This window comes from Capra hircus, chromosome 4 (genome assembly GCF_001704415.2).
Source record: "Capra hircus breed San Clemente chromosome 4, ASM170441v1, whole genome shotgun sequence".
Classification (NCBI taxonomy): Eukaryota; Metazoa; Chordata; class Mammalia; order Artiodactyla; family Bovidae; genus Capra; species Capra hircus.
Window position 1 is genome coordinate 17071793 of NC_030811.1, and position 27449 is coordinate 17099241.

General features: G+C 42.2%; 1 protein-coding gene across 2 annotated transcripts in view; it reads right to left on the reverse strand.

The window, feature by feature from the left end:
• TBXAS1 (thromboxane A synthase 1) overlaps nt 1–27449 on the reverse strand; it is a 169411-nt gene that overhangs the window by 118525 nt on the left and 23437 nt on the right. The window contains exons 2-3 of one of the 2 annotated variants that reach the window (XM_018046871.1): nt 12808–12901; nt 9442–9494 (exon numbers count right to left, since the gene is read on the reverse strand). In XM_018046871.1, the coding sequence (XP_017902360.1) occupies nt 9442–9494; nt 12808–12901 (147 nt within the window). The remainder of the gene's footprint in view (nt 1–9441; nt 9495–12807; nt 12902–27449) is intronic. The other variant, XM_018046872.1, reaches the window with a different exon arrangement.

A 27449-nucleotide genomic window follows, 5' to 3' on the forward strand; every position in this document is an offset into this window, starting at 1 on the left:
TCCCCTGTAAATGTTATGCTTTGCTCATCAGCAGGAACCCGCTCTCTTAATTTACACAGCCTGGTTGGGTGTCCATGCCCAGACACCCCAGGGGATGAGCAACAATCCTATGGAGAGATGTTTTACATTGTCAACTAATCATATTATCAACAAATTATGTATGTTTTGGTAAGCTTTTTAGCTTGAAATATTCTGTGTTAATTCTGGGACTTAATTTTAATTAATTAACTTCAGATTTTAAAGAAGGAAAAGCTATTGAGCAGCCAGGGCCCTGCTCAGGTCCACATTGTTCGGGAGCCCCATCCTTGGAGAAATAGTGTCTCATCTTTGATTCTACTCCAGCTGACGAAATCTCTTTTGTCAGATATTTCTCAGAATCTTAAACCACACCGGAGCAAAATAAAACCAGGGGCTGATAAAATGTTTCTAATGTAGACGGTTGGAGCTGAGTCATCCGGTTTGCAGTCACCTAGTTTTGAACTGGAAAGGACTGCAGTTATCATCTGGCCCTTTGCTCTTCAAATTGCTTATCTTGACTCACCAGTGTTGATGAAACCGATTTCGTGGGTCGTGATCAGATTGCATTTGTTTTGTTTTTTCATGGAATACAGTAGAAGAAAAGAGGAGAATAGACTGGATCAAAGTGGATCTTGGATATCTTACATAGTAAAGGATTTCAGGTGTACGTGTGTACTGGATCATAATGTAAAATACATTATTTACTGAGGCTCATAATTAAACAAGGGGTCAAAGTCCCTGATCTTGTCCCAACCCTCTCATTTTGTACCTGGGAAAACTGAGACTCTGAGAGGGGAAGCGACTGGCCCAAATCGTTGAAGCCAACAGGTCGTAATAGAAAGAGAGTTGGAGCTGAAATGTGAACCTCAGTTTTCTATTGTTAGTTGGCATGCTCTATTTGATGTTTTTCTAGCCAAACAAGAGGAATTTATATAGGCTGTTGATGTTTAGAAGTGTGGGTCACTAAGACTTGGACATCAGTAGCCACTAAAATTCACCTATAGGTTGTCATAGAATGAAGATGTGGGGAGGGCAAGAAAGCGGTGTGAAATAAGGGGTAAAAGAGGAGGTCAGAGGTCCAGGAAAGTGGGTAAATTTCAGAGGGGTCTTTGGATGACTTTTAGGAAGAGGGAAAGTCTTAAACTGCACAGAAGAAGAAAGTTCTATAATAATTCACCATTTGGGATCACAAGAGACCATGAGAGGGACAGATAGGGGCGACGAGTCTATTAAAGTTTCATTTGATAAAAATGGGGCTGTAACAGAAATCTCTCTCTTCTTGGTCTAAATCGCCCATTTGTCTGAGAACAGCTGTTCTTTCAATAATCCTCCCGATTGGGCTAGGCATGTAGATCGGTGTGCGTGCATGCGTGCTCAGTTGCTCAGCCAATGTGACCCCATGGACTGTAGCCCACCAGGCTCCTCTGTCCATGGGATTGTCCTGGCAAGAATACTGGTATGGGCTACCGTTTCCTCCTCCAGGGGATCTTCCCAGTCCAGGGATGAAACCTGCGTCTCCTGCTTTGGCAGGCAGAGTCTTTACCACTGAGCCACCTGGGAAGTTCCTTTGGATTGGTGGTAACTGTCAAATATGTTCCTTCTGACAGCTTTCTTCCTGTTCTCAATGATCTCCTGAAAAGAACAGCCAATCTTATCAGGGTATTTGCTTTTCTTTAATAATGTGGCCCCCTAAAGTACAGTATCACTTTAATAAACACTCACTTGAACATGTATTCTAAAAGGCAGAGCATCAGAATTGATCTATGTTGACCAGTGAGTATTGATACCTAACTCATTGAATGATTCTCAATAATTGTGGCATAGAGACCATCAGATCTCCTATTAATTTTGGTTTCAGACTCAAATTACTTGAAGCTAGTGATTCTAAGCTTTGCTTTCAACACTTTCATAAAAGACTCAACTTTTACCAAGCTTCAGTTCAGTTCAGTTCAGTCGCTCAGTTGTGTCCAAATCTTTACCAAGCTTGGGGACCCAAATATTGCCCCCATGGTGGCCTTCTGGGCAAATGTGAGGGTAATTTAGCATTTCTGTACTTAATTCCATATTTTCAAGGGTACTGTGTTTTCATTCACATCAGTTCCTCTTAAAACAGAGTCACATTTTTAGGTCACTTAGTAAGCGAATCTCATTCTGAGGCGTGTGCTCCATATTGGCAGCAGGAGCTTTATCGGAGCTGGACTCCTATACGTTGTCTGAGGCCCTTCTGCATCTGTGGCTCCATTCCTGCCTAAGATTTCTGCCATTCTTCCACATCTATGATTTTATTGAGCTCAGTCCAGTTTAAAAATGAAAACAATCTCCCTGTATCCATTGCCCAGTGTGGGTCTGAATATTTGTATTTTCTTGAACAAATCGGCATAGTTTCCACCCTAACGCATCCTCTCCCTTGTTTTCAAGTCCAGCATGTTGAGATGTCTCAGTGTCTTCTAAACAAAGACTGGTCCCGTGGCAGAGGAGTGCACCAAGTTGAGTCCTTAGGAGCCTTTTTGTTCCCAGGATTTGGGGTTCTCTGGAAGGAGGCCAGCAAACCTCCCACATTATGATGACAGAGCCAGCTGACTGCCTTTAGTAAACCATCTCTATGCGGCTCTTCAACCTCATCTAAATAGTACATAAGCACGATGGTGAAGAGCACTTACAGAGAAGTGTTCACACCTTAGTCACTTCCAGAGAACACGCTCCCCTCATGGATGGCGCAGTGGAAGCTGAGCTTAAAAAAGTATCTGTTTTCTTGGCCGATGCCACATTCCGTATATAGCCCAAAGTTCTCAGCTTCCTCACTCCTGCTGACCAGGTGCTATGAGTTCACGAGAGCCACTAGTTAAATAAAACACGGTGCCAAGAACCTCCAGGTTGGAGGCATTGAGGCACATCTACCTCCCCTGGGAGGGCACGTTGGCTCTAAGTGCCAGGTCCTTTATGTCCAAACGAAAGTTTTCTTTATTTGCTAAATTGACTTAAGTGCAAAGACCCAGGGTTCCCTGGGAGATAGACTGCTTTAGATGCTGATACTTACAACGCTGTTCTTAGAGCACTCTAGTGCTGCTAGATACAAGAAGGCACTATCTGTACCAAAAAAGGGTATTCAATGTGTTGCTGGCGTGAGGTTGGGCAGAGAGATGGAGCAGAGAAGTTAGAAATACATACAGGAACCAAGAGATGATTTTTTAAATTTTTTTATTTTTTTTTAAAATCACACTTTAAATCAATTGGGAAAGGATGCATTTCCAGAAGGAACACCACCCTACTTCCACCCTTGCCCTCAAATAAATTTCTGATGGGTCAAATATCTAAGTTTTTTTTTAATAAAACAAAGAAACTCTAGGGAAAAAAAATGGAAGTTAAAGAAAATATATCCTAGTGAAGAAAGCCTTACTGAGCAAGATACAAAATGTAGATACCATTAAAGTAGATTAAATTCAACAATACAAAAACGTTCTCAGATTGGAACTATATATATATACACTTTTTATATTAATAAAAAATAACAGCAGAGCCATCGCTTACAAGAGAGGTGATATAGGGGAAAGGGGACTTTGAATAGGAGCCTTCAGGAGTTGCACATGCACTGAAGTTAGGTCGCTGTGTAAGTAGAAGTAATTTACTAGTATTGGCACAATAAATCCTCATCACCCACTGGATTACAAAATTTGCCACAAATTGAAGGGGACATAATCTCTATTCTGTTTATGCACGCTCGGTCACCTCAGTTGTATCCAACTCTTTGTGACCCCATGGGCCGTAGCCCATCAGGCTTCTTTGTCCATGGGATTTTCCCAGAAAGAATACTAGAGTGGGCTGCCATGCCCAATCACAAACATATTATGTTGATACCATTGTTTTAGGGGTTGGGAAGGAGTATAGATCCAACTTGGGGTTCAACCTCAGACTAAAGAAGATAACCAGTAATCTTTAATCAGAGGTTATCTGAATCAACGAAGCCTTTCTTTCTCCGTATTATGTTGCCAAGGGTGCATTAGTCCCCCTTTATCTGCAGTTTTGCTTTACCTGTTTTCAGTTACCTGTGGTCAACTGTGGTCCAAAAGTATTAAGTGGAAAATTCTGGAAATAAGCAACTCATAAGTGTTAGATTGTTAAGTGTTAGAATGTTCTGGGTGATAAAATCTCCTACCATTAAGTTCCATCCCACCCAGGATGTGAGTCATCTCTTTGTCCAGCATATCCTGCCCTCCCTTTGGTCGCTTAGTAGCCAAATCAGTTTTCAGATCATCTGACTGTCCTGGTAGCCCAATGCTTGTGTTCAAGTATCCCTTATTTTACTCAATAACAGCCCCCAAATACAAGAACAGTGTTCCTGTATTGCGATTAGATACATTAAAGAGAAGCCATAAAGTACTTTAAGTGAAATGTGGAAGTTCTCCACTTAATAAGGATAGAAAAAAAAATCATATTCAGCAGCTTCTAAGATCTACAGTAAGGGGAAATCATTTATACGTGAAAGTATGGAGAAGGAAAAAGAAATTTCTGCTAGTTTTTCAGTTGCACCGCAAACTATAAAATTATAGCCACAGTGCATGGTAAATGCTTAGTTAAGATGGAAAAGGCACTCAATGTATAGTAAGTTTTTCTAAGAAAGAGAGGGAAAGAGCCCACAATCACATAACTTTTATTAAATATTTTGTTATAGTGGGCTTCCCCGGTGGCTCAGCTGGTAAAGAATCTGCCTGTAATGCAGGAGACCCAGGTTTGATCCCTGGGCCAGGAAGATCCCCTGGAGAAGGTAATAGCTTCTCACTCCAGTGTTCTTGCCTGGGAAATCCCATGGACAGAGAAGCCTGGTGGGCTATAGTCCATGGGATTACAGTTAGACACAACTGGGCAACTGACACTCATAATTGTTCTGAAAAGTGAAAGTGAAAGTCACTCAGTCGTGTCCAACTCTTTGCGACCCCATGGACTATACAGTCCATGGAGTTCTCCAGGCCAGAATACTGGAGTGGTAGCCTTTCCCTTCTCCAGGGGATATTCCCAACCCAGGGGTTGAACCCAGGTCTCCTACACTGCAGGCAGATTCTTTACCAGCTGAGCCACAAGGGAAGACCAAGAATACTGGAGTGGATAACCTATTTCTTCTCCAGGGGGTCTTCCCGATCCAGGAATTGAACCTGCATTGCAGGCGGATTCTTTACCAACTGAGCTATCAGGGCAGCCCATAATTGTTCTAGTTAATTATTATTATTGTTGATTCTTTTATTATTGTTGCTGTGCCTAATTTATAAATTAAATTTTATCTTCGGTGCGTATGTATATACATGGTATATACAGGGTTCAGTGGTTTTAGGTGTCCACTGGGGGTCTTGGAACGTACTCCTAGAGGCTACTGTGTGTGCATGTGTGTGTTAAATCGATTCAGTCATGTTGCGTTGTGCATAACAGTTGTATAGGTGTGTGTGCCAGCCTTCCTGCTTTACATTCAAGTTCAGAGAAGCCAGAGACAATGTGCATAGATTTATTTGCACAGAGCAGGTTGCAAAATTAGACACTCGATGAAGTCATTTTATTCTCGGTGGTGGTGGTGGTGATTGTAACAAACATTGGTGCTCTCAACCCCTCTTGGCAGAGGGCTTCTCCAGCAATTTACTTTCCTCATAACAGGAAAGGGAAAAGGGTAAGAGGCAGGTTTCCAGCTTGGGGACCCAAACTCTGACTGAGTTGCTACGATGACCACAGGTAATAAGCATAAATACTCATCATGTTTGGTGTTCAGGTACAGAGTAAAGAGATCCTCTCTGCCCACACTTTCAACATATACGCTCTGCCATGCATCTCCGTGTGGCATCAACAGCCTGGGGTTTCCCTCATCAAATGATGAATCAGTCTATCACTTCAATGTTCACGGGACCAATCTGGGATCAATAACATTTCCTAATGACAGAAGGAATCCAAAAGCTAAGACAATTCAAACCAAATCATTTCCCAAAAGAAAGGGGTCTTTTGTTGAACTTGGTCCATTCTTGCCATTCCCAATCAGTGAAACCATTTTGTTCAAATTTTAAAAGTAACAAAATAATTTTTAAGGCTGGAAAGGCCCTTAAATACAGACTAGTTTAACCCTTTCGTCTGAAAGGGTGAACATACTGAGTCTCACCCAGTCTACAGAACTCAAGCAGGCTTTCCCGGTGGCTCAGTTGGTAAAGAATCTACCTGCAATGCAGGAGACCCTGGTTCAATGCCTGGGTTGGAAAGATCCCCTGCAGAAGGGATATGCTACTCACTCCAGTATTCTTGGGCTTTCCTGGTGGCTCAATTGGTAAAGAATCCTCTTACAATGTGGGAGACGTGAGTTCAACCCCTGAGTTGAAAAGATCCCCTTGAGGAAGGCATGGCATAATCCCACTCTAATATCCTTGCCTGGAGAATCCCCACGGACAGAGGAGTCTGGGGGGGTCAGGACTATAGTCTATGGTGTTGCAAATAGTCAGACATGACTGAGTGACTTTCACTTTTCACAGAGCTCAAACAGGACTTTACCCCACCACTACAGTGCCTCTCAATTTGGCAGTGGACACATTTAAAAAGAAGTCAGCATTTTAAGGCTCATCAATTTTTCTAAAGCAGAGAAAGTTGATAGCTTTGTATAAAGAAATTATGCCATCACCTTTCATTTTTTCCCTTTTTACCAAAGAGCATACTGCAGTTTCTCTCTCTTCAACCTCATTTGAGATCGTTCTCTATGATTCAAGTTTTCTTGAAATGAAAAGGGTAAATTGTGTTAAGTTAAAGTTGGGGGAGTGGGAAGTTGATTGGCCATCCTGTCGTCAAGGAAATCAATCTGTCTCTCTCTCTGTCTCATGCACACATACACACATCACCATCACCACCACCACACAATCCACCAATTGATACAGGGCCATTGTTTTAAAATTATTTTAAAGTACTCAAGAGCTCTACTCTGAAAATCTGTACAGAACTACTTCAAGGGAGTGATTCCTGGAATCAGACTTAGAGAGGCCTTTTTCTAATTCTGGGAAAACCACCATCCTTCTGAGTCAGTACTATGTCTCAGAAACATATGACAGTCTCCAAGGTCAATGTCAAGTCAACAGCAGATTGAGACTGTTGGAAAGATACGTTCTTCAGTTCCTATCATACTCAGTGTGAGAAGCTATGCACTTAAAAGAAATGGGGCAAGGGGTGGGAGGAGACCAAGCTAAAAGGGATCACAGAGAGTGAGATGGAATTGCCTGTTATTTAAAGTAGGCACCATCTCCCCATTCTTCTTTTAGAGGAGTACATCTCCCTGCTCCACCAGTGTCAAGCTTGGCCAAGTAACCTGCTTTGGCCTAACTGCACACAGAGTGTGCTTTCTGCCCAGACTTTTGGTTTCTGCATGTAACTTGGTTTGGCTGATAGGATGTTGGCAGAAACTTACAATGTTCTTGCACCATTGGGCTTGCTCTCCTGATACTTTCCCTTCCCAAGACGAGCCTGCCCTGGCCCTCCTGCCTTTCCAAGGAGGATGAGGGAAGTGTGGGGCACAGCTGCCCCCACTGAACCTACAGAAGCCCCAGGAAGCCCAGCTGGGCTTCCCAGACAGGCGAGCTCAGACCAGCCAACTCAAGCCAGCCCGTAGGCACACCATCCATAATAGCTTGGTCCTTAAGTCACTGCATTTTGGAGTAGTTTCTTATCCAGCAATGACAAACTAATCCAAGACCACCGAGTAGAATATCTTCATGTACCACATTCTCAGGGTTACACAGCAAACTCAAGAGTGATGAGAAGAACTGGGCCAAAACCGTGGGTCTCCTGGCATTTTCACAAAGAGTACATGTCAATCCCTCTTGAAAATCATCACTGAGACCAGCATCACGTGCCCCATGGATAGAAGGGCTCACAAACCAAGTGCACCCCATTAGGATATACAATAGGAACACCGTAGCACTTTGCTTCCCCTAGAAAAGTTATCAGAGACCTAAAAGTCTGGAAAAAAGCTACCTCAAATCATCCAGCAACTGAGGAGAAGCTGCAAGAGAGCAGACTAAGATGATTAGGACTCCAGCCTAGAAGGACACGGGCTGAGAATCAGTATGATTCAAGTCTATTAAATCTTGAATAGGGTAAATGGTCTGATCATGGGTTTATTTGTCAGATGCCAGAATTTTTTTTTTTTTAAAAAGGAGCATACTCTGAAGCATAAAAAGGGAAAATAAAGGGGCTATAGAAGATAAGGGTGACAGAGAGTGAAGATGGTTGGATGGCATCACTGACTCAATGGACATGAGTTTGAGCAAGCTCTGGGAGACAGTGAAGGACAGGGAAGCTTGGCGTGCTGCAGTTCATGGGGTCTCAAAGAGTCAGACATGACTTAGTGGCTGAACAGCAAATATATATATATATATATATATATAGTTATTACTGATTTGCAGTGATGTACAGCAAAAACCAACACAACATTGTAAAAGTGATTACCTTCCAATTAAAATAAATAAAGGAAAAATCTACATAGGATACTGGTGTTCAATTTCTTAAGCTTGGTGATAGATACCTGTTCGTTTTACTAATATTCTTTAAATTCTACATGTTACATGCTCTTTGGCATATATATTTCACAATAAAAAGAAAACATGAAGAAATTTTTTTAAAAGGGAAAATACAGGAAAAAGAAGGGGAAGGCCTATATTACTCTACGTGGCTGAGAATTAGGGTGACCGTTCGACCCTGTCTATCCAGGTCAGTCTTGGTTTCCACTGTTGTCCTGCAGTAAGAATGAGTAGCAGCCCCTGTTACTCTGAAATGTGTACAGTGTCGGATAATAGATGATATGGCCATACAGCTGATGCGTATTTTACCCACAGAGTTGAATAAAATGGGCCCAAGTAAGGTTTATAAGGGGCTTCCCTGGTAGCTCAGTGGTAAAGAATCTGTCTGCTAATGCAGGAGACGTGAGTTAGATCCCTGGATCGGGAAGATTCCCTGGAGAAGGAAATGCCAACCTGGTAGGCTACAGTCCATGGGGTCCAAAAGGAGTCGGACACAACTGGGTGACTAAAAAACAACAGCAACAAAAGCTTAGATAAGATCACGGGGAAAGACTTGCTATGGGTGGTCAAGGCAAATTAGACTGAAGTGAGGAGGGCTACCACCTCCCTGCAACACGCCTTTGGTACAATGATCAGAGATGGTCAAGGCACACAGCGCCTGAACCAGCTGGTTGGGCTTTAAAGACTGGGAAACGGTGTTTTTCAGGCTAGCACCATGCACCCTGGGCCACCTGGGATCTTCTCTAGGAGAAGATCCAGCTGTACAGTTGGGCATACTCTTTGTGGATCCTCAAAAGGGATAAACACAGGCAAGATGCCCATTCTTGTCATTCCTTCCATGTCACTTCAACACACACAAATCAAAATACATGGGAGAAGAATGGTGTTTTCTTCTTACCCACTCAGAGGTCCATATTGCTTTCTGAGCTCCATGTGGCTTTCCCAGAAACCCTGCAGAAAATAAGCACTATAGTAAAAATCAGATGAAACAGAATTTCAAATATTTAAACTTCTTCAGGAAAAAAGTCTACAATCATAAGAACACAATTACATCAACCATAAAGAAATAATCGAAGTGGTATTGTTTTCAGAACTGTTTCAGTTCTCAGTACTCCAGTACTTTGGAGTATTAGAATAAACTAATGGCTTGAAAAAATAATATTGCCAAGAGACAGTCGCTGTCAACTCTGTGTAATGGACAGATGAGATCATCTGTACTTATACTATTTGTGTATAATTGCTGCTAAAATATTTGAAAAATGTTTGCTTTCTCAACTATGCTAACATTCCCCTCTGCAATTTGGTTTATATTATTATTATTTTTGGCAGAGCCTTTTTTCACAGCCACTATAGGCATAAATGTCTGCTGAGTGTACTCAAATTATCACAAACTCTGAATTATGATCCAAGTTAAATTTTAACTAAAATCAACATATTCAAGGCATAAGAACCTTAGAGCTACTTTATATATGAGACACGTTTTGGGGGTGGGAAAGGAGGGTTCCAGGATACATACACAGCTTGGAGTAGGGTCAGAAAAATGCTTGACTCACTGTATTGTTGAGATGGGGTCTGTGTGTGGATATACACAGGGGGAAAGTATGGGTTAAGGGTTGAAAATGGCTTGATCCATTGTGTTATGGGAAAGAAATAGACATGAAAACATCCTTCAGTTGGGATGGAAGTGGAAGAGAAGAGACCCCTAGACTTGTGCTGTGGGAATGGAGTGGACAGGTAGACACAGAAAGGGTGGGTGAGAGCAGAGAGTTGGGAAAGTAGAAGAGGTGGATGTTCTTAATGAAAATCCATCCCAGGCTCTTTCACGGTAGCTCCACCATCTAGCTGCTGTTCAGTTGCTCAGTCTTATCTGACTCTGCAGTCCCACGGACTGCAGCGTGCCAAGCTTTCCTGTCCTTCACTATCTCCCAGAGTTTACTCAAACTCATGTCCCCTGAATCAGTGATGCCATCCAAACATCTCATCCTCTGTCGTCCCCTTCTCCTCCTGCCCTCAATCTTTCCCAGCATCAGGGTCTTTTCCAATGAGTTGGCTCTTTGCATTAGGTGGCCAAAGTATTGGAGCTTCAGCATTAGTCCTTCCAGTGAACATTCAGGGTCGATTTCCTTTAGGATTGACTGGTTTGATCTCTTTGCTGTCCAAGGGACTCTCAAGAGCTTTCTCGACCACCGCAGTTTGAAAGCATCAATTCTTCAGTGCTCAGCCTTCTTTATGGTTCAACTCTCACATCCGTACCTGACTACTGGAAAAGCCATAGCTCCACCTCTATCTAAGCTTGCCATATATTAATACCAAGGAAAGCTCATATGACTATAAAAACAGTCAATGAAATGACTATGTTCTAGCAAGAACTTGGCAGGATTTGCCCATATGAGAATGAGCAGCTAAAAAGGAGCATATGTGGAAATTAGCCAAAGGCAGGCACAGTGTTCTCGGCACATCAACAGGGATATGGTTTAACTCAACATGTTGATACTGAATTAATTCAGTCAAGTCTGAATGCGACTGATCATTTCCCCCATAGAAATTTGTGAAATGGATTTGCTTTAATTTCCTATCTGGTTTGTTGTTGTGTTTTGACACTTAGAAATGTCTTCATACTTGCTTCATGGAGCTGATGGGGAGCCTTGCTACGATGCTGTTTGTGGGCTGAAAGTTGTGGCCTGGCCACCCCTGAGCTACAGAGGAGAGAAGGAGATGTTAAAAAAAAACACTGGGAAGAGAGAAACAACAATAAACAGTGGGGAGGGGTGTTAAACCGAGAAAGGGACAAAACGGAAGAGAAGAGAAGAGAAACTGATGAGAAAGAAAAGGGACAGAAATAGCGTCTGTTGTTTTCTACCTGACGCCAAGGGCCAGCCTTTCCGGGAGCAGGGGTGGGGAAAGCCTAAAGAGATCTTAGAGGGGTGTTATCAGGATTGGCCCCAATTTAGTCCTTCCTGCCTTTGTTTGGCTTAGTGGCTTCACATGTAGGATCTGTAGCCTCCTAATATTGGGTCTGGTGGCAGCACCCCCCACAGGAGTTGGCAGAATAAATCATCTGGCTTCTGAGAAAACCCAACGTGGGAAACAAAAATAACCTGTGAAGATAAAGTCCCAGGACTTTATCTCCAAATGCCCAGAGGGCATTCGAGTCATTCTGGCAAATCAAGGCACCTCCCTAAACCAGCTGACCTCCCGACCTTTTATTTTCATGGACTCCTGGCCGTTCTCCCTGTTGTCTGGCTCCAAACTTAAGACGAGTTGGCTCATTCTGCCTTGACTTCTCCTCATCTAAGTCGCCATGAGAGTTACTAATTTTGCCCCCAAAGTTCTTCTCTTTCGCTCTCATCTCCACCCTGCCCAAGCCCTCACTGCTTCACAGCCAGGGCTCAACAACTGCTGGATTCTACAGACCTGCTCTAAATCTTGCAGAGAAATCTTCCCCTTTGGTGCCCCCCTCCTACTCACCAATGCTGGGACACGCCCAGCTCTTCACTTGCCTTTCTGAACTGTCAGTGATCTAAGTGTTAGTCACTCAGTCTTTGCAACCCCATGGACTGTAGCCCACTAGGCTCCTCTATCCATGGGATTCTCCACCCAAGAATTCTGGAGTGGGTTGCCGTGCCCTTCTCCAGGGATCTTCCCAACCCAGGGATCGAACCCACATCTCTCACATCTCCGGCAATGGCAGGTGGGTTCTTTATCACTAGCACCACCTGGGGAGCCTGCTCTTCTCTCTTTCTCACAGCAGTGTTCCCTGGTGCTCCCCAATCTCCGCTTTTTCGTCCAGGCTGCTCCCCAAGCTGTGCCCTGTTTCTCATATGGTGCCATCATGCACATCATTGCTCCCACCTGGTGTGGGTCTCCTTGTCTTTGTGTCTATCGCTCCTGAAGACCCCCTCCTCCAGGAAATCCTCCAGGATGATTCTAGCCCTAATGGATCTCCCCCTCCTCTGAAGGACAAACCACAGCTGCCATGTCTACCACCCACACTAGCACTAGGGCATGGGCAAATTTTACTTTCTTCCACATCCCAGGGCCCGGCACACTTAGACACTCATTAAAAGGGCTTTTGCATGAATGACAGGATACCAGGACTCTATATGCGTTGATGATGGATCGTTATCATCACATAAGAACTGATGCAATTCACACATAGACCTCCCTGAGTGTGGGCAACCTGAATGGAAGCAATGCTTTGTGGATAAAGCTGCTCTCGGCTCAGAGCATCTTATATCAGAAGCCAGTGCAAGGCAACCCTTACCTGGCGGAAAAACGCTAAGTTTCCAATAAAAGGAGAAGGCTTGGGATGTCTGATGCCCAACTTCTCTAGTCTTGAAAACGCTGATGTGGAGTACCTGAGGGAAAAAGCACGTTTTAAGAACTGAGACACAGGTTCACACTTTTGGCCGTATCAGATATCAGCTGTCCAGATGTAAGGGTAGAAGTTTCCAGGTGACATCTTAGGACTGAAGAGGTGGAGGCCTAGAGGTGTGCGAGTGGCTTGAGCTCAGTAAATTCCTCTTGATTAACAGGCTAGAGATTAAGACATCCTCAGATGTCTTAGCTGAAAGTCCCTTTAGAGATGGTGTAGTCCAAACACACCTACAATTTCTGTCAATAAATAGTATTTAAAACTGCACTTTGGGAATTCCCTGGCAGTTCAGTGGTTACGACTGCACTTTTACTGCCAAGGGTCTGGGTTCGATCCCTGGTCAGGGAACTAAGGTTCCACAAGCTGCACAGCATGGCCCCACACCACCTCCAAAAAGCTGCACCTCTGCCCATTTCAGCTCTTCAACCTTGAAATCTACCATCAACAATTCTCTCACAAGTTGAGGCAAAAAAAGTAACCATGGCAAAAATCAGTTCCCTGCTCAAATCTGTGGTTTTTCTTGGTCAAATTGACCCCTGCACATAATTTATCCCTCATCACATTCCATGACCTAATAGAGAAAAATAAAAAAACAAGGAAGGAGGGGACACTCTGTGGAACAAGACCTCATCACCAACCACTTGCAAACCCTCTATGTCTTTGTTTCCATGGCCTGAGATCATATGGGAAGCATATTTTCCTAGCCCCAAATCAGGAAATATGGCCCCACAGATGTCTGTGCCACCGTCCAGGAGAAAGCGACAGTTTGAGAAGTGCAGTGTTGCTGTCAAAACATTGGAATTACTAGGATATTTCAACAGTTTATGGGAACAGAGGGATAACACAGTGAAAGTCAGAACTAGCTTAGAAAAACCTGGGCATATGGCTGTAATCCCTAATCAGCCAGCCAATTATGTCAAAAGTTCAGTTATTTCAGAAAAATTAATGAATCAAACTGAGTGTTTAGCATCATACAAATATCAGCCAAATCTCAATTTTGGAGCAAGGGAAAATATAGAGAATATCCATTCAGTCAGACTTCACAGGAGCACTGGAACTTGAAAAATCCTGCAGCTCCAAGCCTCACTTATCATTAGAAAGATGGAATGTTTGCTGTAGACTCTGACCTTCCTGTTCTTGCCTGCAGTCCAATAAGGAGCAGTTAAGCACATTGCAATGAATACTCAAATATTCAGGGAAAGGGCAACAGGTTAATTGTTGATTTGCGTTACTTTGAGCAGTGTTGCCTACCTTTAAAGTAGCAACAGGGAGAATCAAGCCAGGGTGAAAAGGGAAGGTGAGTTCTGCTCCCAGTTCTCCAGACCAAGGTTTCCACTGAGTGGCTGCACTATTGGGTTTGAATGGGTCCCCAGGACATCATGTTTAAGTCCACGTTCAAGGGTAATTACAAACCACACTCAAGAGCCTCGTGTGAATTACATGGACTAGTCATGCCCACATTCCTCTTCATTAGTGTGTATGCCAAAGGATGACAGCAGAGTGTGTAAAAGTATTTCAAGTAGACTGTGATGTTTTAAATAACCCCCTTCACACTTAAGACGAAAGACCAAAGGTGGCTTACCAGTCTACTTAACACTTCCCTCAGTGGCCTCAAATCTGGTTTCTGGTTCATTTTTTCATCAATTTTTATGAATTATTTTCTAAAATGTAATCTCTAATGGGTAGAAAGAAATATGTCGATCTTAGGCCACGTAATTACATCTTAATTTTGTAATTAGATGTCTTGATTGTCTAATTAAAGGACAAGAAGTCTGTGCCTAATTACACATGCCAATTATCATGCAAGCCCATGCCCTAATTATGTAACTCCACTTACAAAAATACCGCTTGTGTGTCTCTGCACAAAATTCAGACATTTCCAAACATATGGCATCAGCAGAGAATGTTCTGGACATAACCATAAACTTCACTCTGCAGCCCGGAGTCAAGTATAGCAGTGAAGCATCTTCAGCTAGGAATGGGCCAAATGTTGCCATCAGTAACTAGAGACCTCGCACTAGATTCAACAGAGAGAGACCACTGCCTCCAGACCTCCGAGCAGAATTACTAAGTGCGCTCCATTTGTCTTGCTCGCAGTTCCTTCTCTGCATCCATGTTTCATGTTCTCCACTCCCAGACTCTCCTATGTCAGTCTCAATAGGTTCTTAACCCAGAATCCATGGACTCTAGGAATTAGGGGTTGAATTGTGTCACCCCTCCAAAAATCAGTAGAATTCCTGTTCCCAAAATTCTGTCTTATTTGGAGACAGGGTGGTTGCAAATGTGATTAGTTAAAGATGAGGGGCTTCTCAGGGGTGCTAGTGGTAAAGAACCCACCTGCCAGTGCAGGCAATGAAAGAGATGCAGATTCAATCCCTGGGTCGGGAAGATCCCCTGGAGAAGGAAATGGCAAGGCACTCCAGCATTCTTGCCTGGAGAATCAAACGGACAGAGGGGCCTGGGGGGCTACAGTCCATGAGGCTGCAGAGTTGGACGTGACTGAAGCAACTTAGGACTGATGACAGTCATACTGAAGTAGAGTGGATCTCTAAGCCATTGTGGCTGGTGTCCTTACAGGAGGATGCCCCGTGAACGGAGACACAGGGAGAACGCCCTGTGATAACAAAGGCAGAGACTGGAGTTACGTGGCTGCAAACCAGGAAATATCAAAGGTTGTCAGCAGATGACTAGAAGCTAGGAAAAAGAAGGATGGATTCTCATCTCCAGAGGGAACATAGCTCTGCAAAAAGCCTTGGTTTCAGACTTCTGGCTTCCAGAATTGTGAGACAAACTCTGGTGTTTTAAGCCCAGTTTGTGTTATTTTAATATGGCAGCCCTAGGAAGCTGGTACACCAGGAATACCCATGAATGAGTTTAGAGTCAATGAAAAAAGATTTTCTGAAAAATTTCCTGTTACCTTAAAAATTATCATTTTGAAAGAAATTTCTTTTTGTCTCAAATTATGTCATCAAGTCCTGAGCTGTTAGTAAAGAACTGGCAGGGACTTCCTGGTGGTCCAGTGGTTAAGATTTCATGTCTCCACTGCATGGGGCGTGTGTTCAATCCTTAGACTGGGAACTGAGATCCTGCATGCCACATGGTGAAGCAAAAAAAAAAAAAACAAAACAGTTCTGGTGCCCTAGGATGCTAGTAAATCAGATAATATTCAGCCATCCTGTGGCTGCCATGTTGCGATATTTAGAACAGCTTATCTGACGGGAATTAGTGCAAGTATATTCCACAATTATGATCTTGAACATCTATCATTGTTTACATTAAGGATACTTAACTTGGAAAATGACAATGGAAAATATATGAAGTAGCTTCAAATAGCATTCTTTGGTTTTATGCTTACAACCAAAGTGTCATTTATCCCCAAAGGATTCAAACTCTGCAGTCCCAGTGATGCTCCTTCTACTGTCCATTCTCAAAAAACAAACAAAAAAACAAAAAAAACCCCACATAGAACCACATGGGATTGTTTTCAACATAAGAAATTCCCCAGTACTTTGTCTTCTGCAAGACAAAGCCCTTTCCTGATGTATTCAACAAGAGTGGTCAGCCAGTTGCTCAGCCAAAGAAGCCACTCGTAATAAACTGAGGGATATTTTGATAAATTGTATATTACACTGATGTATTATAGAGATGACTGAGCTGGTTGAATTGAAGTAAGGGTCATTCAGTCCTGTCTGATTGCGACCCCATTGACTGTAGCCCTCCAGGCTCTTCTGTCCATGGGATTCTCCAGGAAAGAACACTGGAGTGGGTTGTCATTCCCTTCTCCAGGGAACCTTCCTGACCCAGGGATCAAACCCAGGTCTCCTGCACTGCAAGCAGATTCTTTATCATCTGAACTACCAGGGAAGCTGAGATTAGAGCCAAAGCAGTAAAGAATCAATCATGGTCTGCTCTACAAGTTTCCCTCACTGTTTGTCTTAAGCCACAGCCATAGAGGACTTGGCTTTTCCCTGCTTTGGGGAGCCACAGATCCTCAGTCCATTCTTTATGTCTTCACGATCCCTATCAAAGAATTTCTACTTAGTGAGCTGCTTTTGGAAATTTCGGAGGCTACTGATATTTTTTGAAATAGTGGAAGATTCCTTTGGCAAATAGCGATTTCCCTGGGATAAAAATCATGGTGTGCCAGGAAGAGATGAAGCCCAAGGGTGCCAGGTAACCCACCTGTCCCACCTCTGGAGAAGAAAAGGCCTTTGTCATGGTTACGCTATCCTTGTGACACACACAGCCATTAAATGCTTAGCCAGCAGTTCCATAAAAGGCTGTGTGGCCACATGGGAAACTTTATTAGATAAGGACTTACATTTTTGGCTCTTCAAAAGATTTTAAGACACAGGAGCAGAAGATGAGATTTGCCAGCTTTCCAGAAAATAAATCTTGAAATGCTTGACAGAAATTTGGGCAAAAGAGCTAGAAATAGCAGGGAGAAAGCTTATTCCCATTTTATTAAAATTGTAAATTTTTTCTGAGTGTATTTTTATGTATTTGAGATTCTAGTCTCTGTAATTTTTTTCTATTTCTTTCCTTTTCTACTTTTTCCACTCAAAATAAGGAAGACATCTCCATATTATAAATCCCTTATGAATATTATTTTTATGGTTGTATATTCCTCTTGTGGACATATCAAAGTTTACTAAACTATCTTTATTGTTAAATATTTAGGATGTTTTCAGCGAAGTTAGGCCACTACAACCTTATACATCAAACTCTTCCAATATTTTACACATGAAGCTTTTCTGGATCTGAAATCCCTGAGTCACTGATTTTGAACACTGGCACCAAATTGTTTTCCAGCAAGTTTGCCCCAGTTAGTCTCAGCGTCAGTGTACATTCATTTCACCAAACACTCTCATTAAATTTTTCCGAGTTTTGTAGATACATCCATGTATCAACATCTCGATGTCTGTACTTTTTTTGAGAGAAAATGTTTTTTGCCATTGCTTTTCCTCCAATTTCAAAAATATTTTCCAACTTTGAAATTCCCCTATCTTTCCCCCTTATTCCCATTACAGTTTATCTAGGGGGCAGGCAGAATTATGCTACACCGTTTGGTTAAAGAATTAGTTGGGAAACGAGCAGTCATCAATAGGTGACTGCAAGCTGACGGCAAGCACATATTTGGGTAGGGAGAGGAGGACACGCAGATGAATTCTGAACAGCTTTTATTTAGCAAATAACTAGCTGCAGCCTTGTTAGCTGACTGAATTGTTTTCTTCTTCCCCTGTTCTTCCCCTACAACAACACTTAAAGGAACTGTAAGTATACAAATTGCTGCTTCAATCATGTCTCAGGACAGGAGTTCATTGGAAATAGAATTTCTCTACGAGATTGTCTCAGTTCCTCTTTTAGTGCCTCATTTCTTTTTTCACATCCTCATCTTCACATTTGGTGCCCTCTCTTGAGACCCGTTCCCTTAAGACCTTGCCCTCAGGACTGGAAACCATCCAGTGTGCGTTCACTCATGTGTCAGTTAGTAGCAGTTAGAGAAACACGTAAGATTATAAACTGCAAAGCAGAATGTTCATTAACTTATAAGAGTAGGTGTCCTTTTTCCAGGAACAAGATGCTGATGTATCTACTCAGAGTACATCCTTTTCAGGTACTTGAGAAGTCAAATCAGTCATCAGAGGGTGATGTGTTAAGGCAGGTTCTACAATAAGAGGTGGCTCATCAGAAAACATATGTCACTGGGACCCTGGGAAAAATAATCCTGCCCCACAGCTGAGTGCACTTCTGTTAAGGGTTGGCCGAGAGACCCACCCCTCTCTCCACTGATTTATAAGGCTGCCTCTATCCATGTCCCACTCTTTGTGACCAACCCTATGGATTATAGCCTGCCAGGCTCCTTTATCCACGGGATTCTCCAGGCAAGAATACTGGAGTAGGTTGCCAAGCCTTCCTCCAGGGGATCTTCCTGACTCAGGGATCGAACCCATGACTCTTATGTTTCCAGCCTTAGCTGTCAATTTCTTTGCTGCTAATGCCACCTGGGAAGCCCTGGCTCCACCCTACACCCTAGGAATATCGGAGCTCTGATCTATACTGTTTGTCTGACTTGTCCCAGTACCTCACTATTTTAACTATTATAACTCTGTAACACCTTGTAATATCTTACTTTCTGCCACTAATTTTAGAATTGATTAGTCTAGTTTGATGAAGGAATTTTTATTGGAATTGTATTAAATTTATAAATTAGTACCAATGTTATTACAACCCTGAGTCTTCTCATCTATGTATATATCTCTCCATTGACTGATTCTCTGTCCTTTGTAACATTTTCTAATTTTGTGCACAGAGAGTATCTTTTTGCTATTTACATATAATTCAGTTATTTTTATTGCTCATGTGTAGGAACATCATTTGTGCTTTATGTCAGTCTTGTAATCAAGATCCTTCTAAAATTTCTTATTAGTTCTTCTGGTTTACATGTGGATTCTCTTAGATTTCTTACACTGACAGTTATATTTTATACAAACAGTATCACTTTGTTCTCTTTTTTCCCTAATCCCTTAATCTCACTTTTCATTTTCTTATCACACTGGCTAAGACCTTTAGTACAACGTTTAAAAGATGCAGTAAGAGAGAACATCTTTTTCTTGTTCCTGACTCTATAGGGATGTATCTAATGTTTTGAAATTAAGTGTAAGATTTTGCCATAGATTTTTAGCAGGCACCTCTTATAAAGGACATTCCTTCCATTCCTAGTTTGCTTGGAAAAGTTTTCCTTGAAGAGTCTTGCTATAGGTTTGTCTATCTTTTCAAAGCCCCAACTTTCTGCTTTTGTCACTCATTTCTATATTTCTCTTTTTGCTGTTTTTATGTCTGTTTCATAATTTTATGCCTATTTTTTATTATGATCTTCCTACTATTTTCTTTGGGTTTATTCTTAGTTCTTTTTTTTTTTCTTTTAGCTTCTTAAGTTAACAATGTGGCTCACTTATTTTCAATATTATTTTATTTCTAACAAACTCATTTAAGAATATAAATCTCCCTCTTCTTACTTGTTTAGCTGCAGCCCATGCATTTTGAAACATACTACTTTCATTGTCTAATAGTTGCATTTTAATAGGAGACTTCTGAATACAAAATAAGCTGTAAGATGTACACAGGCAAAACTCAGTGGGACAAATATTCTGGAGTTGTATTTCACATTGTTTTTCAATTCTGTTCAACCCTATCCATGAAATTAAGTAACAGTCATTATAATTTGTTCCCAAAGATTCAGGAAAGGAGACTGTTTACAATCTTCAGTCCTCTGGGAAAAAAAATAGAGGACTTCTGAACAAATACACAAATATCTGCCTGATGTGCAGTTCTTTCTCCAATAATAGAAGAACCACAAAAACGTTGTTGCTGTTCAGCCGCTAAGTTGTGTCCGACTCTGTGACCCCAGGATTGCAGCATGCCAGGTCCTCCTGTCTTTCACTGTCTCCCGAAGTTTGCTCATTTTAGCTATTAGTCTGACAACAATTTTGTCACAGCACAAGAAAAATACATTTATATCAACAAAGAGAGGCTGCCCTAGTGGCTCAGACGGTAAAAAATTCACCTCCAATGCAGGAGACCTGGGTTCAATCCCTGGGTTAGGAAGATCTCCTGGAGAAGGGAATGGCAACCCACTCTAGTATTCTTGCCTGGAGAATTCCATGGACAGAGGAGTTTGGCAGGCTACAGGGGTCGCCAAGAGTTGGACATGACTGAGCAACTAACATGCACACTCACCATTATTATAATTTTTAACCTTCCCTATGTACCAGAGATTATGTGAAGAACTCTCTATACATTCTCCTGTATGAGCCTTCTAACAATTATATAAACGTAGGCATAAATATTCTTCTTATATAACTAAGAAATTACTGCTTAAGGGAATGAATTAGCACCCCCAGGGTGGCAGGGCTGCTAAGAGATTGAGGCAGAGAGGAACCCAGGTCTGCCACATTTCAAGCAGGTGCCGTGTGAACCCTACTATCCTGTTTCTTCCTGTCCTCTAAGGTAGGGTGTTGTTGACAAACCACCGCATGAGAATAAGCAGAGGCTATACTGAGAACAAGAGCAGGCAGGTTTCTTAGAAACCAAAGGTATAATTATAACAGATGCTAATTAACTGATGACCATAATGAGAGCGTCTTTGCCTTTCTAAAGCCAGCGCTTCACTTCTGCTTTTACTCAGAATTCTCAACTGTTTCTCTTTTCAGTTGCACCAATTTCTCCTTTTCTACTGGATCACTGCTATCAGTATACAGACATATTCTAGTGTCTTCTATTTTAAAGACAAGTAAAGCAGACTCCTGTGATTCCAGCCCTTTTCTGATTTTCCCATATTTTTCTTTTTTTCTTCCCAGTAAAACCTCTTAAAAGCATCATCTAGACATGTTCTCTTCCTCTTCTATACCCTATTCTCTTCTCCATCTTCCCGACTAGGTTTCTGCACCCACCACTCGAGTGGAAGTCGCCTTGTCAAGGTCACTTGTCACGTGTCCAATGTTTTGATCTTGTCATTCTAGTAATTTCTAGCTAGTTTAGTTTTTATTTTTTCCACTTGCTCTCGGCAGCATTTTGATACAGATAAACACTTCCTTCTTCCTGAAACATTCTCTTCTTTTGGTTTCCATGACATCACACTTCCTACCTCAGGGGCTGGCCCTCAGAATCTTTTCTGGCTCCTTTCCTTCAGTTAGCCCCATCACTTTCAGCACCATCTATATGTCAATAACTTCTATGTTGCTATCTCTAGCCCCATTCTCTCCACTGAACTCATGTCTATCCAGACATCACCTTGGCTGCCCTCTTTTGATGTTTATTAGGCATGTTTTAAATTTCATAATTTGTTTGCTTATTCCCTAGTTAGGCTCCCCTTGTAGTTCAATCAGTAAAGAATCCACCTGCAATGCAGGAGACCCAGGTTTGATTTCTGCGTCAGAAAGATCTCGTGGAGAAAGAAACAGCAACCCACTCTAGTATTCTTGCCTGGGAAATCCCATGGACAGAGGAGATTCATGGGGTATGGTCCATGGGTTCACAAGAGTCAGACATGACTTAGCAACTAAACCATCACCATTCCCTTGTTGTTGACATGTAAATTTTATTTTCAATTCAATATAATTCAATTCAATACAGAATTCTACAACAAATATCTTTTGCATATGAAGCATCTTACCATATGACTTTTAAAATTAAGTTAGACTTCAAGTCATTACACGATTGATCAAAGCTATCATGGCTTTAAAGGTCCTTGAACATACTGAAAACTGTCCCTCAAAACTCTACTGATTTCCAGTCACATAGGCGTATACAGAAGCATTGAGTTCAAAACCAGGAAACTGTTTGGGGCTCTTAAAGTGGTAATATAGAGAGCTCACTGTGCCCTGGCCGGTCCTGCCTAAACTTGCCTTCTCCGAGCCAGCCTGGTGGATTGGATACTGTCCAGTAAAGCTGCCCCTGGGTATCAAGGCAGTGGGGTCACCCACTGGAGCATTTTGGAAGTTCTAGCCCCGACATTAGGGGAACCTGGAAATGCACTGCTGTCTACCCATCTAGTGTCCAAAATACCTGGGTGATCATGGTTTTATTAGGTGTTTTAAACTTATATCTAAATCTGAACTCAATTTTCCCCCTAGAACTCTATCTCTTCTTTCATCTTTATATCACTATTACAACCACAGCCCACCAATTGCTCAAGCCAGAAACTTCTGAAATGTGGTGCGTGTTGACATGTTAAATCGCTTCAGTCCTGTCTGACTCTGTGCAACCCCATGGACTGTAACCCACCAGGCTCCTCTGTCTATGGGTTTCTCCAGGTAAGAATACTGGAGTGGGTTGCCATGCCTTCCTCTAGGGGATCTTGCCAACCCAGGGATCAAACCCTCATCTCTTAGGTCTCCTGCATTGGCAGGTGGGATCTTTCTCACTAGTGGGGTGTGTAATTATTTAAAATATGACAGTCTTTCCCAACTGGAGGGTTACACATCTCCACCTTATTTCCATAAGGCTTGATCATGTGGCTTTCTTTGGTCAACCGATCATGAAAAGACACCATGTGTGCTATATCCAAGTGGAAGCTTTGAGAGCCACACATGATGAGCCTTTTGTCCTTTTCTGTCTGCCCTGAGGCCTGTAGTCTCCCAGATGAGAGCTGTTCCTGAAGCCTGGGTCCTGCAATGGAGATGATGAGGGGTAAAGAAGGAAGTGGTCCATGACAGATGACCAAGAAACAAATATTTGAGTATGTAAATCAATGAGATTTGCTGTGGGCATGAAGGGAGTCAGTTGTTACCCAGGCAGAACTTATCTGAAGCTGACTGATTTTAGACATGCTTAATTTTTCTCTTTTATTTTTCAGACGATCTATCAGCAAATAATTTTAGCTCCATCTTCAAATTAGCTCCATCTTCATATCTGCCCACTTCTCTCCATCTCTTTCTACCCTGGTATAAGCCAGGGTTATTTGCTAGCATCTTGCATATGCATTTATCCACTGAGCCATCAAATCTGCTCCTGGGAATTTGCTCTACACATACACTTTTACATAAATATGTACTGAGGTATTTATTTTTAACGTGTTTATAACAGCAAAAAATTGGAAACAACCTAACTGCCCATCTGTTTAAATAAATTATGATGCATCCGTTCAATAATATGCTATGCAACGGAGATGGAAAGTCATCAAAATACGCTAGTACATGAAAGTAGTAAGATGCGGAAAATTGAGTTTAGTGTGCTTCCATTTATGTAAAAAAAAAATGAGGAGAAAAAAACCTAACATTATTTATATTAGCTTTTACGTTTATTAAAAATAACTCTATTAGTATAAATAAGGAGTTAATTGAACAGGTTACCAGTTGCAGAGATGGAAGGAACAGTGGGGATGACGGTGGGCAGGAAGGAGATGTTTAGTTTGATGTTTTAGTGTGGAAAGTGCAAAAGGAGACGAAAGAGTGAAATGAATTCCCATGTACCTACCATTCTAACAATTATCAACTTGTGGCCAATCTTGTCTCAGCTTTACACTCCTACCCACCTCATGCCCAGACTTTTATGACGCAAATCTATGACATCATATCATTCCAACTGTAAATATTTCTGTACCCCTTTGCTAAAACATGACTCTTTCCAAAAATAACCACAGTATTACTATTAGAATTAAAAATAACAATAGTTCCTTAGTATCTTCAAATAGCTAGTCAGTGTTTCAATTCCCCCGGTCGTCTCACAATTTTTCTTTATAATATGTTTATTGAGTGAGAATCTAAGGTCTATAGTTTGAATTGGGTCATCTGACTTTAGATTCTCACTCAGTAAACATACTACAAAGAAAAATTGTGAGACAATTGAGGAAACTGAAACACTGACTAGATGTTAGAATTGGGTCAGATGTCTCGTAAGTCTCTTTAAGTCTTTAAATCCTCCTTCCTATCCCACCCCCGACCCCCATTTTCCCCCTTGCATTTTTTACACAACAAAACCAGGTGGTGTCTCATAGGGTTTCCCACAGTCTAAATTCTGCTGGTTGCCTCCCATGGTGTAGTTTAACCCGTTCTTCAGTCCTAGTGAAAAGTAAAGTGTTAGTCTCTCAGTCGTGCCTGACTGTTGCAACCCCGTGGACTACAGCCTGCCAGGTTCCTCTGTCCATGAAATTCTCCGGGCAAGAATACTGGTGTGGGTTGCCATTCCCTTCTCCAGAGGATCTTCCCGACCCTGGGATTGAACCTGGGTCTCCTGCATTGCAGGTGGACTCTTTACCATCTGAGCCTTCCAGGTGCCTGTGGGGTCCCATTCACCCCATCCCCGCCCCTACCCATACGCCGAGGCAGTAACTTAATTGCCTGGGGTGTGACTTGGGCTTTGGAATTTTTATAAGATCCTCAGGTGTTTCCAGTGTTCAGCCACGTTTAGGAACCACTGATCCAGAGGCCTTTTCTTCAAGACGACACCAGAGGAGGTTCATAATCTTCTTGTCTCTTTTATTATGACCTGAGCAGCTGTGAGGATTATCACCTGAATCCATTCATGCAAAGTCATGTTATTCCTTCTCCATTTACCAGCTAGAATAATTCTGAATTGGCCCTCCTCTGCTAGGGACAGTTCGCACGAGAAAAGTAGGATCAGCCTTGATGCTTTGCTTTTATTGTTAGCGTTCGAAGTAGTGAGTTGATTCTGTAGCATCTTACATTGGGTACACATGCTATTTTTGTATCATTATGAACTCATGAATTTAAATTTACTTGATGTGTTTTGATCCACTGCCATGATTCAGCTCCCACACCAACTTCTACGGTGTACAGATGACTGTGTTTTAGAGTATTTTGATGTGTTTTGATCTACTGCCACGATTTTTCTAGATTTTTCAGGAAAAAAAATCTTAAAAATCTAGATTTCATGATTTTCTAGATTTTTCAGATTGTCCCATCTTTGGCTAGGGGGAGCACGTATAAGTTTGTTCCTGAGTACTTTTGGGGAGAACAGCCTCCCCACTTTCTGAAATGACAAGTTTTCCCAGGTACATCTTGTACATTTCTTGCCCTAGACCTGAATCAGCCATTTTCCTGAGAAACCGTGTTTCCTTTCAGTAGAAAACTGTCTAGGGGCCATAACAGGAAGAAGACTTCTCACTCTATCTTGGTAATACTTCATGATACTATGTTTGAGATGTCAACCACGTGGATGCCGATTCAAAAACTTAAATAGGTTTTAAAACGTGTTAACTGAACCTCTTGTAATTAGAATTATTTTAAATGTATAGTGATACCTTACATAAAGGACCAATGTGGTGAATCCTATCAGAAATTAAGGAATTGTTTAATCTTTCTCAACTGCCTTAGTTTCCTATGGTTGCTAAAACAAGTAACCACAGGTGTAGTGGTTTAAGATAACACAATTTATCTTGCAGATCTGGGGCCCAAAGTCCAAAATTAGTCTCGCTAGCCTGAAGCTGAGATGTCAGCAGGACTGGTTCTTTCTGTGGGCTCCTGGAGAGCATCCATTTTTTGCATCCTTAGCTTGCGGCCACATCATTCCAGTCTCTGCTCCCAGACGTCACATCAGCCCTTCTACCTGACTCCTCCTGCCTCCCTCTTATAAGGACCCTTCTGATCACATTGAGGGTCCACCCAGATAATGAGGATACTCTCCTGATCTCAGGACCCTTAAGCAATCCTCAGAGTCCCTTTTGCTGTGTAAAGTGGCATTCACAGGTTCTGAAGATTAGGATGTGGAATGTGGGCATCTTTCGAGGCCATTATTCATCTCCCACACCAGTTTCTATTGTATACAGATGACTGCCTTTTGGAGTGTGCTTGAAAATAAGAAGTGGCTGGGGTGGAGGCTGAGGTTCTCAAGGCTTCCTGTTTAGAGAAAACTGATGAGCCAGCTGCTGGGGAAGGGCGGGGAGGGGCTGCCTAGAGCTACCACAACACTCAGCCTCTGTCTCAGGCACCACTAAACCAGGGTTGGGGGCCCTACCACCCAAACAGCTAAGTATTTTAAAGAAAAGACTAAAGTTTACAAACATTCATGCCATCCAGTTGTTGGTTATTGTAGTGCATAGAATTAGCCAACTTTTCCAGCTTTATCTCACCTTGCCAGGGCAGGAGAGTTGAGTCAACAAATCTCAGTCGGCATCAAGAGGTTAACCTTCTAAATCAACATCTTGACAATTTTTGCCACATCTGCAAATCACCTAGGCTAGCACTTGCTTCCCGCTTTCTTTGATACAGACATAAATAAAAGGTAACTTTATGTCATGACCATAAATGAAAACCATTACCACTTCCAAAAAGAAAAACTTAGAGTAAAAATAAACACTTTACCATGGGACATTTTAAAGCCCAGGAACTCCCTACGGTGATCTTGCTGGCCATGGACGATCCACAAGGATGATGCCGGGAAGATGGGGCTCTCAAGGCTGGTCCAAATGGGCCACATTTTCAAATGTGCTCTATCTAGGTTGCCTTGGCTCAGCTGACAATCTAACGCCACAGCTGGAAAGCAATGACGGAATCTCAGTCCTCTCTCAAAGGACTGAGATGTGGAGAATTAGATCTAATGACTCTCGTGTATTTCATTTCTAAGAACTAAAGAGAGTTGGTGTGCTTTTGACATTGGATTTACTCCAAACTGTGATAGCAGTTCACCCTCACAAAGGGGAGGAGTCCTGGCATGACACCCTTCATCACTGTCAGCTGATGGTAACCTTCATGCTACAAGTGACACATTACGAAAATGATCAGGCAGACACACGTTGTCTCCTACAAGCCAGGCATGTGCAAAGCACCGGGGGAAGCTACAGGGAGGCGGTGCTTACAGCCTTGCGGACCAGCACGCACCCAGTGGCTAATGACAAGCAGCCAACTCAGTATTTACGTGATGACCCTTGCAGCAGAGAAGCGCCACGTGTCAGAGGGTGTGCCAGTTGAACTGTGTTTTGATCACTTAAGAACACTTCTTCTGTCCAGCTACTGATGGGACATATTTGTTGAACTTGAAAAAAAAAAGGCAAGTGGTCCTTAGGCTTATTA